General features: G+C 41.1%; 2 protein-coding genes across 2 annotated transcripts; one reads left to right on the top strand and one right to left on the bottom strand.

Moving 5' to 3' along the window:
* Positions 1 to 941: 941 nt before the first annotated feature.
* Positions 942 to 8,909, bottom strand: LOC121515259. The gene is made up of 4 exons (XM_041795933.1): positions 8,803 to 8,909; positions 2,753 to 2,846; positions 2,468 to 2,555; positions 942 to 2,250 (listed from the first exon to the last, which is right to left on the bottom strand). Exons 1-4 carry the CDS (start codon positions 8,846 to 8,848, stop codon positions 1,204 to 1,206), a joined length of 1,275 nt encoding a protein of 424 aa, XP_041651867.1. The 5' UTR covers positions 8,849 to 8,909; the 3' UTR covers positions 942 to 1,203.
* A 1,158-nt stretch (positions 8,910 to 10,067) lies between these two features.
* kcnj11l (potassium inwardly rectifying channel subfamily J member 11, like) lies at positions 10,068 to 16,645 on the top strand. Its single transcript, XM_041795944.1, has 6 exons — positions 10,068 to 10,196; positions 10,757 to 10,919; positions 13,582 to 13,821; positions 13,898 to 14,167; positions 14,254 to 14,461; positions 15,708 to 16,645. Exons 2-6 carry the CDS (start codon positions 10,761 to 10,763, stop codon positions 16,142 to 16,144), a joined length of 1,314 nt encoding a protein of 437 aa, XP_041651878.1. The 5' UTR covers positions 10,068 to 10,196; positions 10,757 to 10,760; the 3' UTR covers positions 16,145 to 16,645.
* Positions 16,646 to 17,658: the final 1,013 nt, after the last annotated feature.

The raw sequence follows: 17,658 nt of genomic DNA, 5'->3' as shown, positions 1-17,658 counted from the left end.
AATGACAAAAGGTAGCTTAAATGGGTAAAAAGTGGCAAAAAATAGTGAAAAAGGGCAAAAATTGGAAAAAAGTAGAAAAAAAGGGATAAAAGTGGCAAAAAGAAGTGGCAAAAATGGGCAAAAAGTAGGAAAAAAAGTGGTATTTAATGACAAAAGGTATTTTAAATGGGCAAAAACTGGCAAATAATAGTGAAAAGGGCAAAAATGGGGAAAAAATGGCAAAAAGAGGCAAAAATGGGGGAAAAAGGGAAACAAGCGGTAGTTATTGACAAAAGTTAGCTTAAATGGGTGAAAGTGGCAAAAAAGTGGAAAAAGGGCAAAAATTGGAAAAAAGTTGCAAAAAACAGGGATAAAAGTGGCAAAAAGAAGTGGGAAAAAGTAGGGAAAAAGTGGTATCTAATGACAAAACGTAGCTTAAATGGTGAAAATTGACAAAAAATGGTAGAAATGGGCAAATTTTTTCCTTTTTTAAGGTTTTCTGGGGGAATAATATTTAAAATGAAGACATAAAAGAGCCACACGTTGAGTATCACTGTTTTAGAGCAACACATGCTCTCATCCAGACAACGTCTCTGTCAAGGAAGGCCTTGACTATTTCAGCAAGACCATGCAAAACCACATACCACATCCATCACAACAGCATGGCTTCACAGGAGAAGAGTCTGAGTCCTGAACTGGTCTGCCTGCAGTCCAGACCTTTCACCAGTAGAAAACATTTGGAGCATCAGAAAAGGAAGAAGACCCAGGAGGGTTGAGCTGCTTGAATCCTACATCAGACAAGAATGGGACAACATTCCTCTCCATCAGCTGGTCTCCTCACTTCCCAGACGTTTACAGACTGGGTAGACATAGCCCTGTCCCTACTTTTTTGAGATGTGTTGCTGCCATCAAATTCAAAATGAGCTTATATTTTCCTGAAATGTTAAAATGTCTCAGTTTAACCTCTGACCTGTTGTTTCTGTTCTATTGTGAAACAAATATGAGTTTATGAGATTTAACAATCATCGACTTCTGTTTTTATTCTAATTTTACACGGTGTCCCAACTTTTTTGGAAGTATTGTTGAAGTCTAACATTCTGCTGTCGTGCTGGCCTTACACACAGAGTTGTATAAATGTGTTTATTCTTGGTCACTTGGCGTCTTTGATCAGTTACAACCTCACAGCCTGATCACGTAGACACACGCCGCGGCCGCCGGCGCCGCTCACAGCTTCTCGACAAGCCGCTGGAACAGCGACACCAGTCTCTGCCTGGTCTCCTGCTGCTCAGGGTCCAGATCTGCGGCAGTCAGCCGCTGGTAAAACCTCGTCTGTAAGACCACCTCTTTCTCTGACGCCATCTCAGCGGGATGTCCGTTCACGCCCTCCCCTTCGCCGTCCCTCGCTCGCCGCCAGAGCACTCTCTCTCTCTCTAAATCCTCCCGGGCTCGCTCCACCAACACGCGGTCTCGCTCCAGGAACGCTCTGTCTCTGTCCAAAAACGCCCGGTCTCTGTCCAGAACCACCCGGTCTCTGTCTACAGCCGCTCTGTCTCTCTCCATCACCGCCCTCTCTCTCTCCACCGCCGCTCTGTCCCTCTCTATCGCCGCCCGCTCTCTGTCCAGATTGGTCCGGTCTCTCTCGAGCGAGGCCACGTCTCTCCGCAGCAGTTCTCGCTCTCTCTCCAGCGCGATGAGCTCTCTGTCGAACTCGGCCTGCTCTCGCTCCAGAGCCTGCCTCTCTCTCTGCAGCTCCACCATCTTCTTGTCCACCTCTGTCCCGCCCTTTACCGTGTCTCTGGAAGTCGAGGACGCCGTCTTAACGGTCTCTGTGGTGTAGTCAGGCAGTAAGGTGGCGTAATAGACGGCGGTTTGGTTACTGTTGATCACTGGTTGACTCTGCGGTGGAGGGATTCTCAGCGGCGCTCCGTCTCCCTGCTCCACCGAGACGATCTGAGGAAGCAGCTCCGTTTTGGTCTGCGTCTCATCTTTTCTGCTGTCGTCATCATTGAGCTCCAGGACGCCCCCGAGTGTCACGTCATCTTCTAGAGGAGCCATTTCAGCATCGCCTAGTCCAGAGAGAGGCGTCCCCACGCCGGTCAGAATGAGTGGAGGAGTGAAGTTGGCATTCTCATCTTCATCCAGCAGGGAGGGTTGCACGATGTTGGCGGTCCCAACCAGGCGGCCCGTCATGGCTTCATCCATCATCTGGAACCAACGCCACGTGTTGGGCTGTGTCTGGCTCTCCATGCCTTCTGGAGGGTTCTTCAGCGCCTGGGAAGAGACATCAGGATGTAACGACACAGCAGTGGCTCCAAATAAAGAAAGAAAATAGATTATTTCTATCCAACATCATCAAACTGAGGAACCACAGGGATGTAACGTCTCTCTGTTAAAACTCGAAACTCGCAACGATCTTTAAGTTTTCTCTTGTTGCTTCTCCAGTTGGCTTCTCTGTCCTGTTGATCAAACACAGATCTACCAGACTCACCCGGTACTTCTCCTTCATGTTGTCCCACTTCTTCTTCAGCTGCCGCGCTGACAACATGCCCTGCAGCCCCATCTCTCTCCGAATCGCCCTGCAGGAGAGAGAGAGAGCGGACATTACATCATCACTGCGTCATAAAACTTTTCCACTCCCCTAAAACATTTCTGCATCATTTGTTTATATACGAGTGCATTCAGTTTTTTTAGTGCTGACAGCACTAAAAAAACTGAAAAAACAGCTCAAGATCCAGGCGGAAGCTGCATGAATCAGGGAGGAAAACTGACGTACTTCCAGCCTCTCATGGCAGAGTTCCTCCTCCCCGTGAAGATGGCATCATTGGAGGCTCGAAGCTGGATCATCAGCCGGATGTCTCTGTCCGTCACTGTGGATCACATTCATCATTCAATCAATGGATTTAAAACCACAAAAACAAGTTAGAAAACAGAGAGCCAGCTCATACATGAACTAGCTCAGACGTGATTACAAGCAACAAACTAGGACCAAAATGTCTTCCATACTTCAGCACTTTTTATACCATGTGATTTAAAATGACGCAATCTTTTATTTTCACAAGCAAACGTCCAAAAACAGCGTCTACATTTAGCCCTCAGTGATCTTTAAGATGATGTAAGATTTGTTAAAATTTAACCTTTCAAATATTTAAAAAAAAGTTTCTCAACCGCTAAGGATGAAGCTCCAACACGCCTCATTAACAGCAAACCCTGACAGAGAGGGCCACAGCCAGAAACCAACTGTTCCTCATACTAAAACCACCCATCTTCCAGCTTCAATAAGGTATCTGGAATCATCTTTGTGGCATCTGGAATAAACCTTGGGGCATCTGGAATTAACTCTGTGGCATCTTGAATAAACTTTGAGGCATCCAGAATAAACTTTGAGGCATCAGGAATAAACTTTGAGGCATCAGGAATAAACTTTGAGGCATCTTGAATTAACTTTGAGACATCTGGAATAAACTTTGAGGCATCTTGAATTAACTTTGAGACATCTGGAATAAACTTTGATCTTGCATGTTAATAGAAGTTCTTTAAATTTATCCTCCCAATGAACACCAGTAAAGTTATCGTGCTGCTCATCCTGGTTATCATAATTTTCCTAGGCACCAAAGGGCTCACCATAATTGCTAACAGAAAGTCCGAGCTCATGATGATTTTTAAAAATCTCTGCTTTGAGGACATTCTTTTAGATGTAACCCTGTTTGGCAGGCCAAGAGCATCTATTTGATCTGGCTGACACTATTTTCCAGGTAAACATCTGAAACCCACTATAAATGTATTTGTGACCCTCACCCACCGGTGGAGAACCAAGGCTTAAAGGCTTCTGAAAATAGTGATGCACTGATTTAACATCCTATCAGCTGATATCAGCCTTGGGCACAAACATCAGACCTTTGGTGAGTAATGTGGCGTGAACAGACATTAGTATCAGATGTGTTAAATCCATTTTTGCTGTCATTTGGTACCAAAGTGCTGAATAAAGCAGCTGGCCAGAAGAAGTCATGTATATGACAAACTGCTCTGTTCTGATGGCCAAACATGAGGAACTGTTGGCATGGAGGGACAGTGAAAACTAAACCAGTGATGAAACAACATCTGATACTGACCATCGCTGCATCCCTGTTAGCAATATTTAGAGCAGTGATACTCAGCATGTGGCTCTTTTGTGATTATTTGTGGCTCTTTTGTGATTATTTGTGGCTCTTTTGTGATTATTTGTGATTATTTGTGGCTCTTTTGTGATTGTTTGTGATTATTTGTGGCTCTTTTGTGATTGTTTGTGATTATTTGTGGCTCTTTTGTGATTATTTGTGATTATTTGTGGCTCTTTTGTGATTATTTGTGGCTCTTTTGTGATTATTTGTGGCTCTTTTGTGATTATTTGTGGCTCTTTTGTGATTATTTGTGGCTCTTTTGTGATTATTTGTGGCTCTTTTGTGATTATTTGTGATTATTTGTGGCTCTTTTGGGATTATTTGTGATTATTTGTGGCTCTTTTGGGATTATTTGTGATTATTTGTGGCTCTTTTGTGGCTCTTGTGTGATTATTTGTGGCTCTTTTGTGATTATTTGTGATTATTTGTGGCTCTTTTGTGATTATTTGTGGCTCTTTTGTGATTATTTGTGATTATTTGTGGCTCTTTTGTGATTATTTGTGGCTCTTTTGTGATTATTTGTGGCTCTTGTGTGATTATTTGTGGCTCTTTTGTGATTATTTGTGGCTCTTTTGTGATTATTTGTGGCTCTTTTGTGATTATTTGTGGCTCTTTTGTGATTATTTGTGATTATTTGTGGCTCTTTTGGGATTATTTGTGATTATTTGTGGCTCTTTTGGGATTATTTGTGATTATTTGTGGCTCTTTTGTGGCTCTTGTGTGATTATTTGTGGCTCTTTTGTGATTATTTGTGATTATTTGTGGCTCTTTTGGGATTATTTGTGATTATTTGTGGCTCTTTTGTGATTATTTGTGATTATTTGTGGCTCTTTTGGGATTATTTGTGATTATTTGTGGCTCTTTTGGGATTATTTGTGATTATTTGTGGCTCTTTTGTGATTATTTGTGGCTCTTGTATGTCTTAATTTTAAATATATTTCCCCCAAAAAACCTTAAAAAAGGGAAACCTTTTTGCTCTTTTTCACAAATTTTTTTTGTCACTTTTCACCCATTTCAGCTACTTTTTGTGACTAATTACAACTTTTTTCAGTTTTTGCCCATTTTGAGACTTTTGCAACTTTTTACCCATTTTTTTGCCACTTCTATTTCAATTTTTGCCCCTTTTCAGCATTTTTCTCCCAATTTTCCCCCATTTCAGCTACCTTTTGTTATTCAATACCACTTTTTTCCTAGTTTTTGCCCATTTTAGCCACTTCTTTTTGCCACTTTTATCTGATTTTTTCCCTTTATCACCATTTTTTGCCCATTGAAGCTACATTTGGCATTAAATACCACTTGTTTCCTCTTTTTTTGCCTGTTTTTGCCACTTTTATCCCATTTTCACCCATTATAGAAACGTTTTGCCACTAAATACCACTTGTTTCCTATTTTTTACCCATTTTAGTCACTTTTCACTCCTTTTTCGGCATATTTGGACCATTTTAAGTCACCTATAACTCATTTTTCACCACTTTTTTCACCACTTTTTTTCTCCACTTTTCATCTATTTAAGCTACCTTTTGCCATTAAATACCACTTTTGGTCCTACTTTTTTGCCCATTTTTGCCATTTTTTTCTAATTTTTGTCACTTTGATCCCATTTTTGCTCGGTTCAACTACCTTTTGCCATTAAACAACACTTTCCCCCTACTTCTTTCCCTTTTTGACAATTTATTGCAACTGTGTACCCGTTTTTTTAACACTTCTATCCCATTTTTGCCATTTTCATTTTTTTCTCCCAATTTTCACCCACTTTATTTTCCTTTTTTCATTAAATACCACTTTATTCCTAGTGTTTTCCCCCCATTTTAGCCACTTCTTTTTGCCAGTTTATCACCATTTTTTCACCACTTTTCACCCTTTTAAGCTACTTTTTGTCCACTAAATACCACTTTTTTCCCTATTTTTGCCACTCTTGACTGCTTTTTGCCCATTAAAGTCACTTTTTGCTCATTTTTTTGCCACTTTTGGACTGTTTTTGTTAAATGTAACTCATTTTTTTGTCACTTCTCACCCATTTGAGGCTACTTTTTGACCCCTGTTCCACTTTTTCGTCCCATTTCACCCATTTTTGCCACCTTTAACTTATTTTTATTGCTACTTCCAGCTGTTTTTTTTCCTGCATCTCTTAGATTGTGGATCTTGCAAATGTATTTTCAACAGTGTGGCTCTTTGGTTGAGTAACACTGGTTTAGAGTGTATTTCAGTGGTGGAGAGTTACTTTCTGCAAACATCATCATCTCTATCTGCTTTACATTCATGCTGCTTGTTTGTAATACTGCATATTTATAAGTTCTGCATTTTAAGATACCTTTGCCATTAAACAAGGTGTTTCACTTTATCCTGCAGGATTTTAATAATTCTTTAGCCTCTTTTGACAGCAGTTATTGCAACAGCTGTGTACAATCTAATGTAGTAAACTCCTCTAAACTCCGCGTTATCTCAGATGTTATTGGCAGATAATTTCAGATAGATTATGCTCCTAGAGTCCTAATTTTCACCCAATTCTAGAGTCCTAATTCCTCCTAGAATACCACTTTAATTCCTCCTAGAGTTTTCCCCATTCCTCCTAGCCTAATTCCTCCTAGAATCCAGTTTATCCTAGAGTCCATTCCTCCTGGAATCCACTTTTCACTCCTAGAATCTACTTTTGTCCACTAAATTCCACTAGAATTTTCCTCCTAGAATTTTGCCACTCCTAGAGTGCTAATTTGCCCTAGAATCCTAATTCTTGCTCAATTTCCTAGTGTCCAATTCTTTTGGAGTCCTAATTTTTTGTCCTAAATGTAACTCATTTTGTCAAATTCCTCACCCATTTGAGGTCCTTTTGACCTCCTGTTCCACTTTTTCCTAATTCCATTTCACCCATTTTTGCCACCTTTAACTTATTTTTATTGCTACTTCCAGCTGTTTTTTTTCCTGCATCTCTTAGATTGTGGATCTTGCAAATGTATTTTCAACAGTGTGGCTCTTTGGTTGAGTAACACTGGTTTAGAGTGTATTTCAGTGGTGGAGAGTTACTTTCTGCAAACATCATCATCTCTATCTGCTTTACATTCATGCTGCTTGTTTGTAATACTGCATATTTATAAGTTCTGCATTTTAAGATGAAGTTTTTCTTATTTAGTGCAGATTTAACGACTTTAAGGTGTTTCCACTTTATCCTGCAGGATTTTAATAATAAAGGGTCTCTTAGCCTCTTCTGTCCATCAGCAGTTAAATCAACAGCCTGTCCACAATTCCTCCTAGAGTCCTAATTCCTCCTAGAGTCCTAATTCTCCTAGATGTCCAAATTGGCAGAATCCTAATTCCTCAGATAGATTATGCTCCTAGAATCCTAATTCCTCCTAGAGTCCTAATTCCTCCTAGAATCCTAATTCCTCCTAGAATCCTAATTCCTCCTAGAGTCCTAATTCCTCCTAGAATCCTAATTCCTCCTAGAATCCTAATTCCTCCTAGAGTCCTAATTCCTCCTAGAGTCCTAATTCCTCCTAGAGTCCTAATTCCTCCTAGAGTCCTAATTCCTCCTAGAGTCCTTATTCCTCCTAGAGTCCTAATTCCTCCTAGAGTCCAAATTCCTCCTAGAATCCTAATTCCTCCTAGAATCCTAATTCCTCCTAGAGTCCTAATTCCTCCTAGAGTCCTAATTCCTCCTAGAGTCCTAATTCCTCCTAGAGTCCAAATTCCTCCTAGAGTCCTAATTCCTCCTAGAGTCCAAATTCCTCCTAGTGTCCTAATTCCTCCTAGAATCCTAATTCCTCCTAGTGTCCTAATTCCTCCTAGAGTCCTAATTCCTCCTAGAATCCTAATTCCTCCTAGAGTCCTAATTCCTCCTAGAATCCTAATTCCTCCTAGAGTCCTAATTCCTCCTAGAGTCCTAATTCCTCCTAGAGTCCAAATTCCTCCTAGTGTCCTAATTCCTCCTAGAATCCTAATTCCTCCTAGTGTCCTAATTCCTCCTAGAGTCCTAATTCCTCCTAGAATCCTAATTCCTCCTAGAGTCCTAATTCCTCCTAGAGTCCTAATTCCTCCTAGAGTCCTTATTCCTCCTAGAGTCCTAATTCCTCCTAGAGTCCAAATTCCTCCTAGAATCCTAATTCCTCCTAGAATCCTAATTCCTCCTAGAGTCCTAATTCCTCCTAGAGTCCTAATTCCTCCTAGAATCCTAATTCCTCCTAGAATCCTAATTCCTCCTAGAGTCCTAATTCCTCCTAGAATCCTAATTCCTCCTAGAATCCTAATTCCTCCTAGAATCCTAATTCCTCCTAGTGTCCTAATTCCTCCTAGAGTCCTAATTCCTCCTAGAGTCCTAATTCCTCCTAGAGTCCTTATTCCTCCTAGAGTCCTAATTCCTCCTAGAATCCTAATTCCTCCTAGAATCCTAATTCCTCCTAGAATCCTAATTCCTCCTAGAGTCCTAATTCCTCCTAGAGTCCTAATTCCTCCTAGAGTCCTAATTCCTCCTAGAATCCTAATTCCTCCTAGAGTCCTAATTCCTCCTAGAGTCCTAATGTCACCGTTATGATCGACATTAACCTTAAAGCTAACAGCAGCAGCTAGCTAGCCTCTCAAAAACAAACCAACAGCAGCTCCGTACATTAAATGTCCTCTATCCTTGAGCGTTTCCCTAAAATATTAATATAAAAACATGAAATAATGACTTTACTTCTGTAAGTGTTCTCCATTTTCACCAACAGCGTCTGGTCCTCCATCTGAAAATCCAACCAGTTCAGAGACGAGATTCTTCTTCTTTGGTTTAAATTCGACACTCCACAGCGGAGGACGGCGCTCTTCTGCCACCTACAGGCTCTTCATATTTAGACACCTTGTTCTTCTGAAGTAGAGTTTTAATTCATCAGAATAGCAAAAAAGGAAAATAAAAGTAACTCAAGCAAATAATCAGTCGCAAATAATGAAAATAAACCCTTTTTTTTTTTTTTTTTTTTACCAGAGGAGTCTGAACACTTTTAGAAACAATTCAAATCATAGTCGTTGCAGGAATCCCCGGACCTGATAGAAATGTTCAAAATAAAAATAAAAAGAAAGGTGGTCAGACAACACGACACAGTGAAATGTATAAACAGAATGATGATTGTGAAAAAAATATGAACAGCTGATGAATAAGACCCAGTTTGCTATCTAAATCTGATAAAGCCTGTACTTTTAGCCAATAATACTTTTCATTTCTTAATAAAGTTTAAATGTTTAAATGTAAACCGTGACATAGATGTTTTTGACTTGATCTTATAACCGATTATGAGAATCACAGTAATGTCAACACTAACGGTAATATTTTATCTACGTCCCTCTGTCGCCCCCTGCCGGCGGATAAACGCCTCTACAGTTTTCACCTGCTCTGCATCCTTCAGCAGCGCCATCAAGCCCAACATCCGGATGAAAACACACCGGAAACGGCGGCACCTTTTCAGAATAAAAGTGTCATTGTCTTCATTAGAGAGTCCAGTAACTTGAGCACATCTCAGAGAAATTATGCTATAAAGAGTAAAATGAAACTTTGTCTTTTTTTCATGTATCTGATTTAAATTCAAGAATAACTATTTGGATTGTCGATTAAAAAAATCAATTAAATAACAACTTTAAATGATAAAATTTTAAGAAATGCTCTTTACACATTTTTTCTGCTCTTTCGTTATGCTTATTGTGTCTAAACTGCTTTTTTGTTGTTGTTGTTTAAATGCCTGAAATCTTTTCTCCCAACACCACCTCTTATTATTCCTTTCTTTGCCTAAATCACTAATAACAACATTAGTACGAATTTATTTTCATATTTATTGGGAAAATGCTGCGAATAAGAGCCATTTTAGGGAAACTTCTACTTCAGTTCCGTTTTTGGTCCTTCTTAAAAACACTCGTTTTTATTTTGAAGGCGTTAACCGGAAGCTCCGCCCTCTGTTTTCTCCTAACTTAACAGTGGTTTTGGTGTTTGGTGTTGTGTGAAGGAGCTGATGGGTAATCGATGGAGGCCGTGTTTTCTATCACGTCCACATAAATAAATTCGTCAGAAATCGTCGCTTGTTGGAGCTGCTGACACCTGAACAGGTAACCTGAGCGGTTATTTCCTGTTTACACGGACAGAGCAGTGATGGAGCTGATGCTTAGCCTGCCTCTCTGTGTAAACAGTGCTCATGTTAAAGCGTGTTTAATGTGATTTTATTGTCTTTATACGGAGATGTTCTCTGGTCAGAGTTATCTATGTTCATGCTCCTCTAGAGTCCATGTAGCTTTTAATATTTAATGATTATTATCACTGTTTTTAATGTTGATTGTTTTGGTCATCAGGGTTTTCTGTATGATTCTGCTCAAATCTGAACCAAATAAATATCTGGTTTTGATACCAGTATGGTTAAAGAGAAGTCCAGTCACCCAGTAAAGGTTCATGTCTTAACCAGTAGGACTTCTGCTTGTGTGTTCCTGTTATTACTCAGGTTATAAGATCATTTCATTTTTATTATCATGATATTAAAGTCTGTTTTTATGGTATTATGACTAACCTACCTGATGCCATTGCTGATTATAATACCAGATTGTTTAAAACATGTGGAGTTGAATAATACGGAGTATTTTTCAACAACATTGTGCTTATTTGTGTGTATTTTCAGCATCATGTTAGCCAGGAAGGGCCTCCTGCCGGACGGCTTCCTGCTGACCCGTCTGGCGGAGGACCAGAACCAGCCCAACCGGAGCCGCTCCAGATTACAGCGAGCACGCTTCATCACGAAGAGCGGATCCTGCAACGTGGCCCACAAGAACATCAGGGAGCAGGTAGACCCCCACAGCACCAACAAATCCAAACAGCGACCTACCGTGTTAAAAACTGAAGCCAACACTGAAGAGCAAACAGCTGCGGTACCTGGAGTGTCCACTAGAGGCTGTGTTCAAAGTAGCATTAGTCCCATCCACGCCCATGTTCAAATGTCTGTTTTTACGTCAGTAAACGTGTTTACAGCCTGGTTAAAAAACAGTTTGGCCTGAATGGTTCGTGTCTTTATAGACGAACACTGTCCAGGGGGATTTTTATAACTGCAGACTTCTCTGCTCAGGGTTACCTAACCCTAACCCCTAACCCTAACCCCTAACCCTAACCCTAACCCCTAACCCTAACCCCTAACCCTAACCCCTAACCCTAACCCCAACACTGAAGGAATTTGGGTGCAGCAGAGAAAGGTTGTTCACAGCATGCCCAGTGTCCAAAAACAGCTGGAACATTCTACAGGTGACTGCTTGTCAGCTGTCTAGCATATCTCAGCGACGCTATGCCAGACCGAGTTCTGAACGAGTCACAGCCGCATGGCTTCACAATGAAAGAGGGTGGAGCCTAGACTGGCCTGTTTGCAGAGGGCAAGGATGGAATGTTTTAGGATTTAAAGAAGCGGTTCTCAACTGGTGGGGTCAGGACCCAAAACTGGGTCTCAGGGCTGTTTTCATTGGGTTGGTAAAATATCTCAGATGTGTGGATAGCCATGCAGACATGTAGCCACACATTAATTCTGTTTTTTGACTGATTTATCCGTTTACCTTTAAGAGAAATATCTGAAAGAAGTGGTTTTTCCTTCAGTAATGTCCTGATTTATTAAGAACTCCAAAAACAACTAATATTAACATTATAATGGCAAACAGAGTGAAATCAAATGTTTGCATGCATGTCCTCCCAGTGTTTGTTCCCGCTAAGGTTCAAACTAAAACATAGGTCACTGATCACCAACTGGCGGCCCGGGGGCCACATCAGGCCCCCCCAAAGCTTCCTGACCGGCCTCCGAAAGATGGTTAAATTCAGAAAAGGAGGAAAAGAAGACGTTGTGGTTTTAAGAGTATCCTTTGGCTTTAAATGTCTGCGGCTGTTAAATCATCCAACAATTAATATGAAATAGTTTTGGAATGACTGAACGTTTGATCTGATTTACTGAAATTTACTGTCAGATTAGCAGATATTTGAAAAAGGGTTAAGGTTAGCAAAAATGGAAAAATGGGTTGTAGAGAGGCACAAAGGGAGAAAAATGGGTGAAAAAGTGGTGAAAACAGGAAAAAATGGGTGAAAGTATCAAAAATGGGTTAGAAGTGTCAAAAATAGGGCAAAAAAAAAAATGAAAAGGGGTTAAAAAGTGTCAAAATAAAAGAAAAGTGGAACCAAGAGGATATAACATGCTGGAAAAGTGGTTTAAAAGGGGTCAAGAATGGAAAAAAATGGGTTTAAAGAAGAAAAAACAGCAGAAATAGCCTGGTAAAGTTGCAAAAAGGGGTTAAAGAGTGGCAAAATGGGTCAAAAGAAGCAAACATTGATTTAAATGTTTAAAAAAAATTCATGAAAAGGGGCTAAAAAAATGGCAAAAATGGATAGATGTGGGTAAAACGTGCAGGAAAAGGGTTAAGAGGGGTTCAAATCCTGCAATAAATTGGTAAATGAGGGAAAAAGTGGCAAAAAAGTTTTTAAAAAATGGGTTAAAAGTGGCAAAAATAGTGCAAGGAATAATGAGCAGGGGTTAAAAAGTGGAAAATAGAAGAAAAGTGGCAAAAATGGATAAAAGAGTGGCTCAAAGAGGATAAAACATGCTGGAAAAAAGTGGTTTAAAATGGGCTAAAGAATTGGAAAAAATGAGGTAAGGAGGCAAAAAGTATCAAAAATGGGTTAAAAGTGTCAAAAACAGCAGAAATAGCCTGGCAAAGTTGCAAAAAGGGGTTTAAGAGTGGCAAAATGGTTGAAAAGTGCCAAAGATTGATTTAAAAGTTGCAACAATTATTGAAAAAAAATAATGAAAAGGGGTTAAAAAGTGACAAAACTGGATACAAGAATGGATAAAACATGCAGGAAAAGTGGTGTAAGGGGGTTAAAATCTTGCAAAAATTGGCAAAAGTGGAAAAAAGGTGCAAAAAGTATCAAACCGGGGTAAAAAGTGTCAAAAATGGGGGATAGATAGGACAGATCTCCCTGGTAATGACTAAAAATGTCCTCCATTTTGAAAGAAAATGCTAATACTACTACAATAATATTTCATCAGACCAAAATATTGATTTATTTTTTTGTGGATTTGAAAGTCCGGCCCCCGTGGTCTCTGTGGAGAATAAATCTGGCCCTTGTGCAGATGGTCTTGATCACCCTGGTTTATACAGTCTAGATTTCTAACAGTGGTGGAGAAGCTCGTCTTTGGTAGGACAACGACTCTGACATGAAGTATTGAAGTGAAATTTCTTAAAGCTTACTGATAAATCAGGCCCTAACCGTATTATTGGGTTGGTAAGATGAAAATTCTCTAAAAACAGGAATATATTTCATTTCGTACATCACATCTACTCGCTGTTCTTGGCTTTTGCTCATAAATACAAACTTTTCTCAGATATATCTGGAACAACGTTGCTTTTTTAAACCATGCTTCCATACGTAAACACATCGTTAACCCTTTAATTGAATCTTCTTCTTCGTTGGTTTCAGGGTCGCTTCCTACAGGATGTTTTCACCACCATGGTGGACCTGAAATGGCAGCACTCCTTCCTGATCTTCACCTCGGCCTTCCTCTGCTCCTGGATGCTCTTCGCCATGATCTGGTGGCTCCTCGCCTTCGCTCACGGCGACCTGGAGCCCCGCGACCCAAACGGCGAGCCAGGCCCCGTCCCGTGTGTCACCGCCATCCACTCGTTCACCTCAGCTTTCCTGTTCTCCATCGAGGTTCAGGTGAGCCCCGGTCCGTCTCCGGTACTGATCCGGCTCTTTGTGGTTCTGTCAGCTGTGAGCGCTCTGTCTGCTGCAGGTGACCATCGGATTTGGAGGTCGGATGGTGACGGAGGAGTGCCCGCTGGCGATCACCGTGCTGATTGTTCAGAACATCGTGGGGCTGATAATCAACGCCATCATGCTCGGCTGCGTCTTCATGAAGACGGCGCAGGCGAACCGGCGAGCAGAGACGCTCATCTTCTCCAGGAACGCCGTCATCGCTCCTCGAAACGGACGTCCAACGTTAATGTTCAGAGTCGGAGACCTGAGGAAGAGTATGATCATCTCAGCCACCGTCCAGCTGCAGGTCAGGATGACGAAGGCCTCAGTAACCGTGAGAAACTGATCGTTTATACGTTTGTTTTTTAACGTGGCATTTCGTCCTCGGTGCAGGTGATCCGGCGGACCGTGACAGCAGAGGGCGAGGTGATCCCGGTGTGTCAGCTGGACATCCAGGTGGAGAATCCTCTGAGGAGTAACGGCATCTTCCTGGTTTCTCCTCTCATCATCAGCCACACCATGGAGAGAGGAAGTCCTCTGTACGAGCTCTCCGCTCAGTCGCTGGCGTCCGAGGACATCGAGATCATCGTCATCCTGGAAGGTCAGGGTTCACAAAGACCAGGGCCAAGGTTTTCTAAAGTCAGCTGATCAGATTTAAAACAAGGGGGGCCGGGTAAATGAGTCTTGGTGAGGATAAATCCTCCTGTTAATCTAAACCTGACCATAAGATCCACAGTAGACAGCTGGATTCACCCTGGACTACAGCACAAAAGAGGAATTCAAATAAGACCCTGTACAGGGATTTTGATGGTTTGGACTTTCTATAGAGGATATTTTTCATGAGAATTAAATCCAATAATAAAACCAGTGATGTAAACTAAAAATAAAAGATTTTACCCCTTAAAATCCTAAAAACATCAGTGGTTAATATCAAACACTAGTGCCTATCTAAACATTAATTGATCTGTAATATTTTTAAAGTTATTTTACTTGGACTTTTTGTCCTTAAAATACAGAAATATCAAAATAATATAGTGCACAGAGGGTCTAACCTGACAGTCTAACAGGGTCAACATTTCAACATAAATTGTCAACCTCATTTTCCCCAGTTATGAATTATGGGAAAAAACAAAACAACAAAATCTGAGATAAAAAGTCTAACTTAATACTTCCAGAGGTCAAAACAAGAAAAAAGAAGTCAAAAAGACAATATGATATAGAAAGATGAAACCAGTTTGAAAGGTCAAAAATTGAGAAAAAATTCTGATTTGTGAATTTGAAAGTTCAACATGTGAGTTTAAATTTAAAATTCTTTATCTTAAAGGGCAAAATATGAGTTTAAATTTAAAATTCTTCATCTTAAAGGGCAAAATATGAGTTTAAATTTAAAATTCTTCATCTAAAAGGTCAAAATATGGGATTTAAAGTCCAAGTGAGGAGTTTAAAAGGTCAAAATATGAGCTAGAAGTTGAAATTATGAGTTCTAAAAATGTAAATGTATGCTAATATTCTAAATCGCGAATTTAAAAGGTCAAAATATGAGACAAAGTTCTAAATAGTGAATTTACAAATTCAAAATATGAGCTAAATTTTGTATTTTGAGTATAAAGGATCAGAATAAGGGATTTAAAATCAAAGTTTGGGGTTGAAAAGGTCAAAACGAGAAGGTAAATTCCAAATCATGAATCTTAAAAGGTCAAAATATGAAATCAAAAGTCAAAATCATGTTCAAGTCGTAATTCTGAGATGCAGGAATGAAAATCTGAAATGAAAACACAAATGAATTCATAACAAGGATATTTAAAAATCACCAAGGTTCAGTTATGGTTCCATACTTTTGTTTTTAGGTGTGGTGGAAACGACGGGGATCACCATGCAGGCCCGGACCTCCTACGTCCCCGAGGAGATCCTGTGGGGGCGCCGCTTCGTCTCCATCATCACAGAGGAGGACGGGCGCTACTGCGTCGACTACTCAAAGTTCGGAAACACCGTTCCCGTCAGGATGTCGTGTCTCAGCGCCAAAGAGCTGGACCAGACCCGCGGCGTCCAGGACGGGGGCTCGGACGTGAACCCGCAGGGCTGGGGGCTGGTCCGGGCCGGCAGGGGGGGCTTCCGCAGAGGGGGCCGGACCTGCGATAGCTCCGCCCCTCAGCCCTGGTACGCCCAGGCAGAGAAAACAGATGGGGAGGTGGAGGGAGAGAAGAAAGGACAGAAGAAGAAGGTGCAGCTGGAGGTGATTGGACGGCAGATGGAGGAGGACGCACTGGGAGAGATGAGCGAATAAAATCAGAGGAAATTAGATCGATTAAAATTCCTTTTCTTAGGTGAAAAGCACAGGATTTTTAGACCGGGGTTTATGTTTTTGGGCTTTTATGGTCATTTCCTTCTTAAGACTCCAAATAATTCACTGCGGGATGGTTGGATGGTTTCCAAGGATGTAAGACATTATAATTCCCACGAGTTATTTCACTTCTTTTTAAAAATGTTTAAGCTTTATTTTTTTGCAAACAGTGTCAGAGATCATCACCTCTGCATATTAAACATTACTTTAAGGAGCTGAACCTTTCCCCCCTTTATTAATGTGAAAATCCCCACAGATTTCCTGTGTGTGTAGTTTCCCATCCCCAGACTGACATAAACCCAGAGTTTACAGCAGTTATTATGTTTATCTATGAAACCTGGTGTTATATTTAACATCTCACATTTCACAACTAAACCTGTATTTATGGAAGTCTCCTCTCTCATTTAGAAAATAAGTCAATCCAAGTCTGAACTCTGTTATTTTTGATGTGTGATAAATATATTTTTTTTCTAGTTTTGTCTTTGCTGTGTTGTTTTAAAGGAAATGCTAACAGGACCAGACTGGAGCTCAACCATCCTGACACCTTGAGATAATGTCAGGTTTAATATTCAGAATAAGAAGAAAAAATTAATTTTCTGGATTTAATGTCAGTTCATTTTATGTTTGAGCGTTGCAGGAAAGTGAGAGAGAACGGTGCAGTAGAGCTCCATGTAGGTAAACACAGCCTCTGTTAGGCCCCTGTTCTCCCTCTGCTCTCCTTTAGACTCCCTGATACTCACAGCCAAGCTGAAACATTATTGTGTGTTAACACCAAGGGGCGTTAACACCACGGTGCATTAACACCACGGGGCATTAACACCACGGTGCATTAACACCACGGGGCGTTAACATCACGGTGCATTAACACCACGGGGCATTAACACCACGGTGCATTAACACCACGGGGCATTAACACCACGGTGCGTTAACATCACGGTGCATTAACACCACGGTGCGTTAACATCACGGTGCATTAACACCACGGGGCATTAACACCACGGGGCGTTAACATCACGGTGCATTAACACCACGGGGCGTTAACATCACGGTGCATTAACACCACGGGGCGTTAACATCACGGTGCATTAACACCACGGGGCGTTAACATCACGGTGCATTAACACCACGGGGCATTAACACCACGGGGCGTTAACATCACGGTGCATTAACACCACGGTGCATTAACACCACGGGGCGTTAACATCACGGTGCATTAACACCACGGTGCATTAACACCACGGGGCATTAACACCACGGTGCATTAACACCACGGGGCGTTAACATCACGGTGCATTAACACCACGGTGCATTAACACCACGGGGCATTAACACCACGGTGCGTTAACATCACGGTGCATTAACACCACGGGGCTTTAACAACACGGGGCATTAACAACACGGGGCGTTAACACCACGGGCAATTAACACCACGGGGCATTAACACCACGGGGCGTTAA

This window comes from Cheilinus undulatus, linkage group 9, assembly GCF_018320785.1.
Source record: "Cheilinus undulatus linkage group 9, ASM1832078v1, whole genome shotgun sequence".
In the NCBI taxonomy this organism is placed as follows: Eukaryota; Metazoa; Chordata; class Actinopteri; order Labriformes; family Labridae; genus Cheilinus; species Cheilinus undulatus.
This window is presented reverse-complemented; position numbering and strand designations above follow the sequence as displayed.

What these genes read in the sequence shown, in the direction of transcription:
- kcnj11l (XM_041795944.1), top strand. Translation starts at nt 10,761, where the DNA reads ATGTTAGCCAGGAAGGGCCTCCTGCCGGACGGCTTCCTGCTGACCCGT. An exon ending in TGTTCTCCATCGAGGTTCAG is followed by an intron (nt 13,822 to 13,897) that starts GTGAGCCCCGGT and finishes TGTCTGCTGCAG; the next exon opens with GTGACCATCGGATTTGGAGG. An exon ending in CAGCCACCGTCCAGCTGCAG is followed by an intron (nt 14,168 to 14,253) that starts GTCAGGATGACG and finishes TCCTCGGTGCAG; the next exon opens with GTGATCCGGCGGACCGTGAC.
- LOC121515259 (XM_041795933.1), bottom strand. Translation starts at nt 8,848, where the DNA reads ATGGAGGACCAGACGCTGTTGGTGAAAATGGAGAACACTTACAGAA. An exon ending in TCTGCCATGAGAGGCTGGAA is followed by an intron (nt 2,556 to 2,752) that starts GTACGTCAGTTT and finishes TCTCTCCTGCAG; the next exon opens with GGCGATTCGGAGAGAGATGG. An exon ending in ACATGAAGGAGAAGTACCGG is followed by an intron (nt 2,251 to 2,467) that starts GTGAGTCTGGTA and finishes GTCTCTTCCCAG; the next exon opens with GCGCTGAAGAACCCTCCAGA.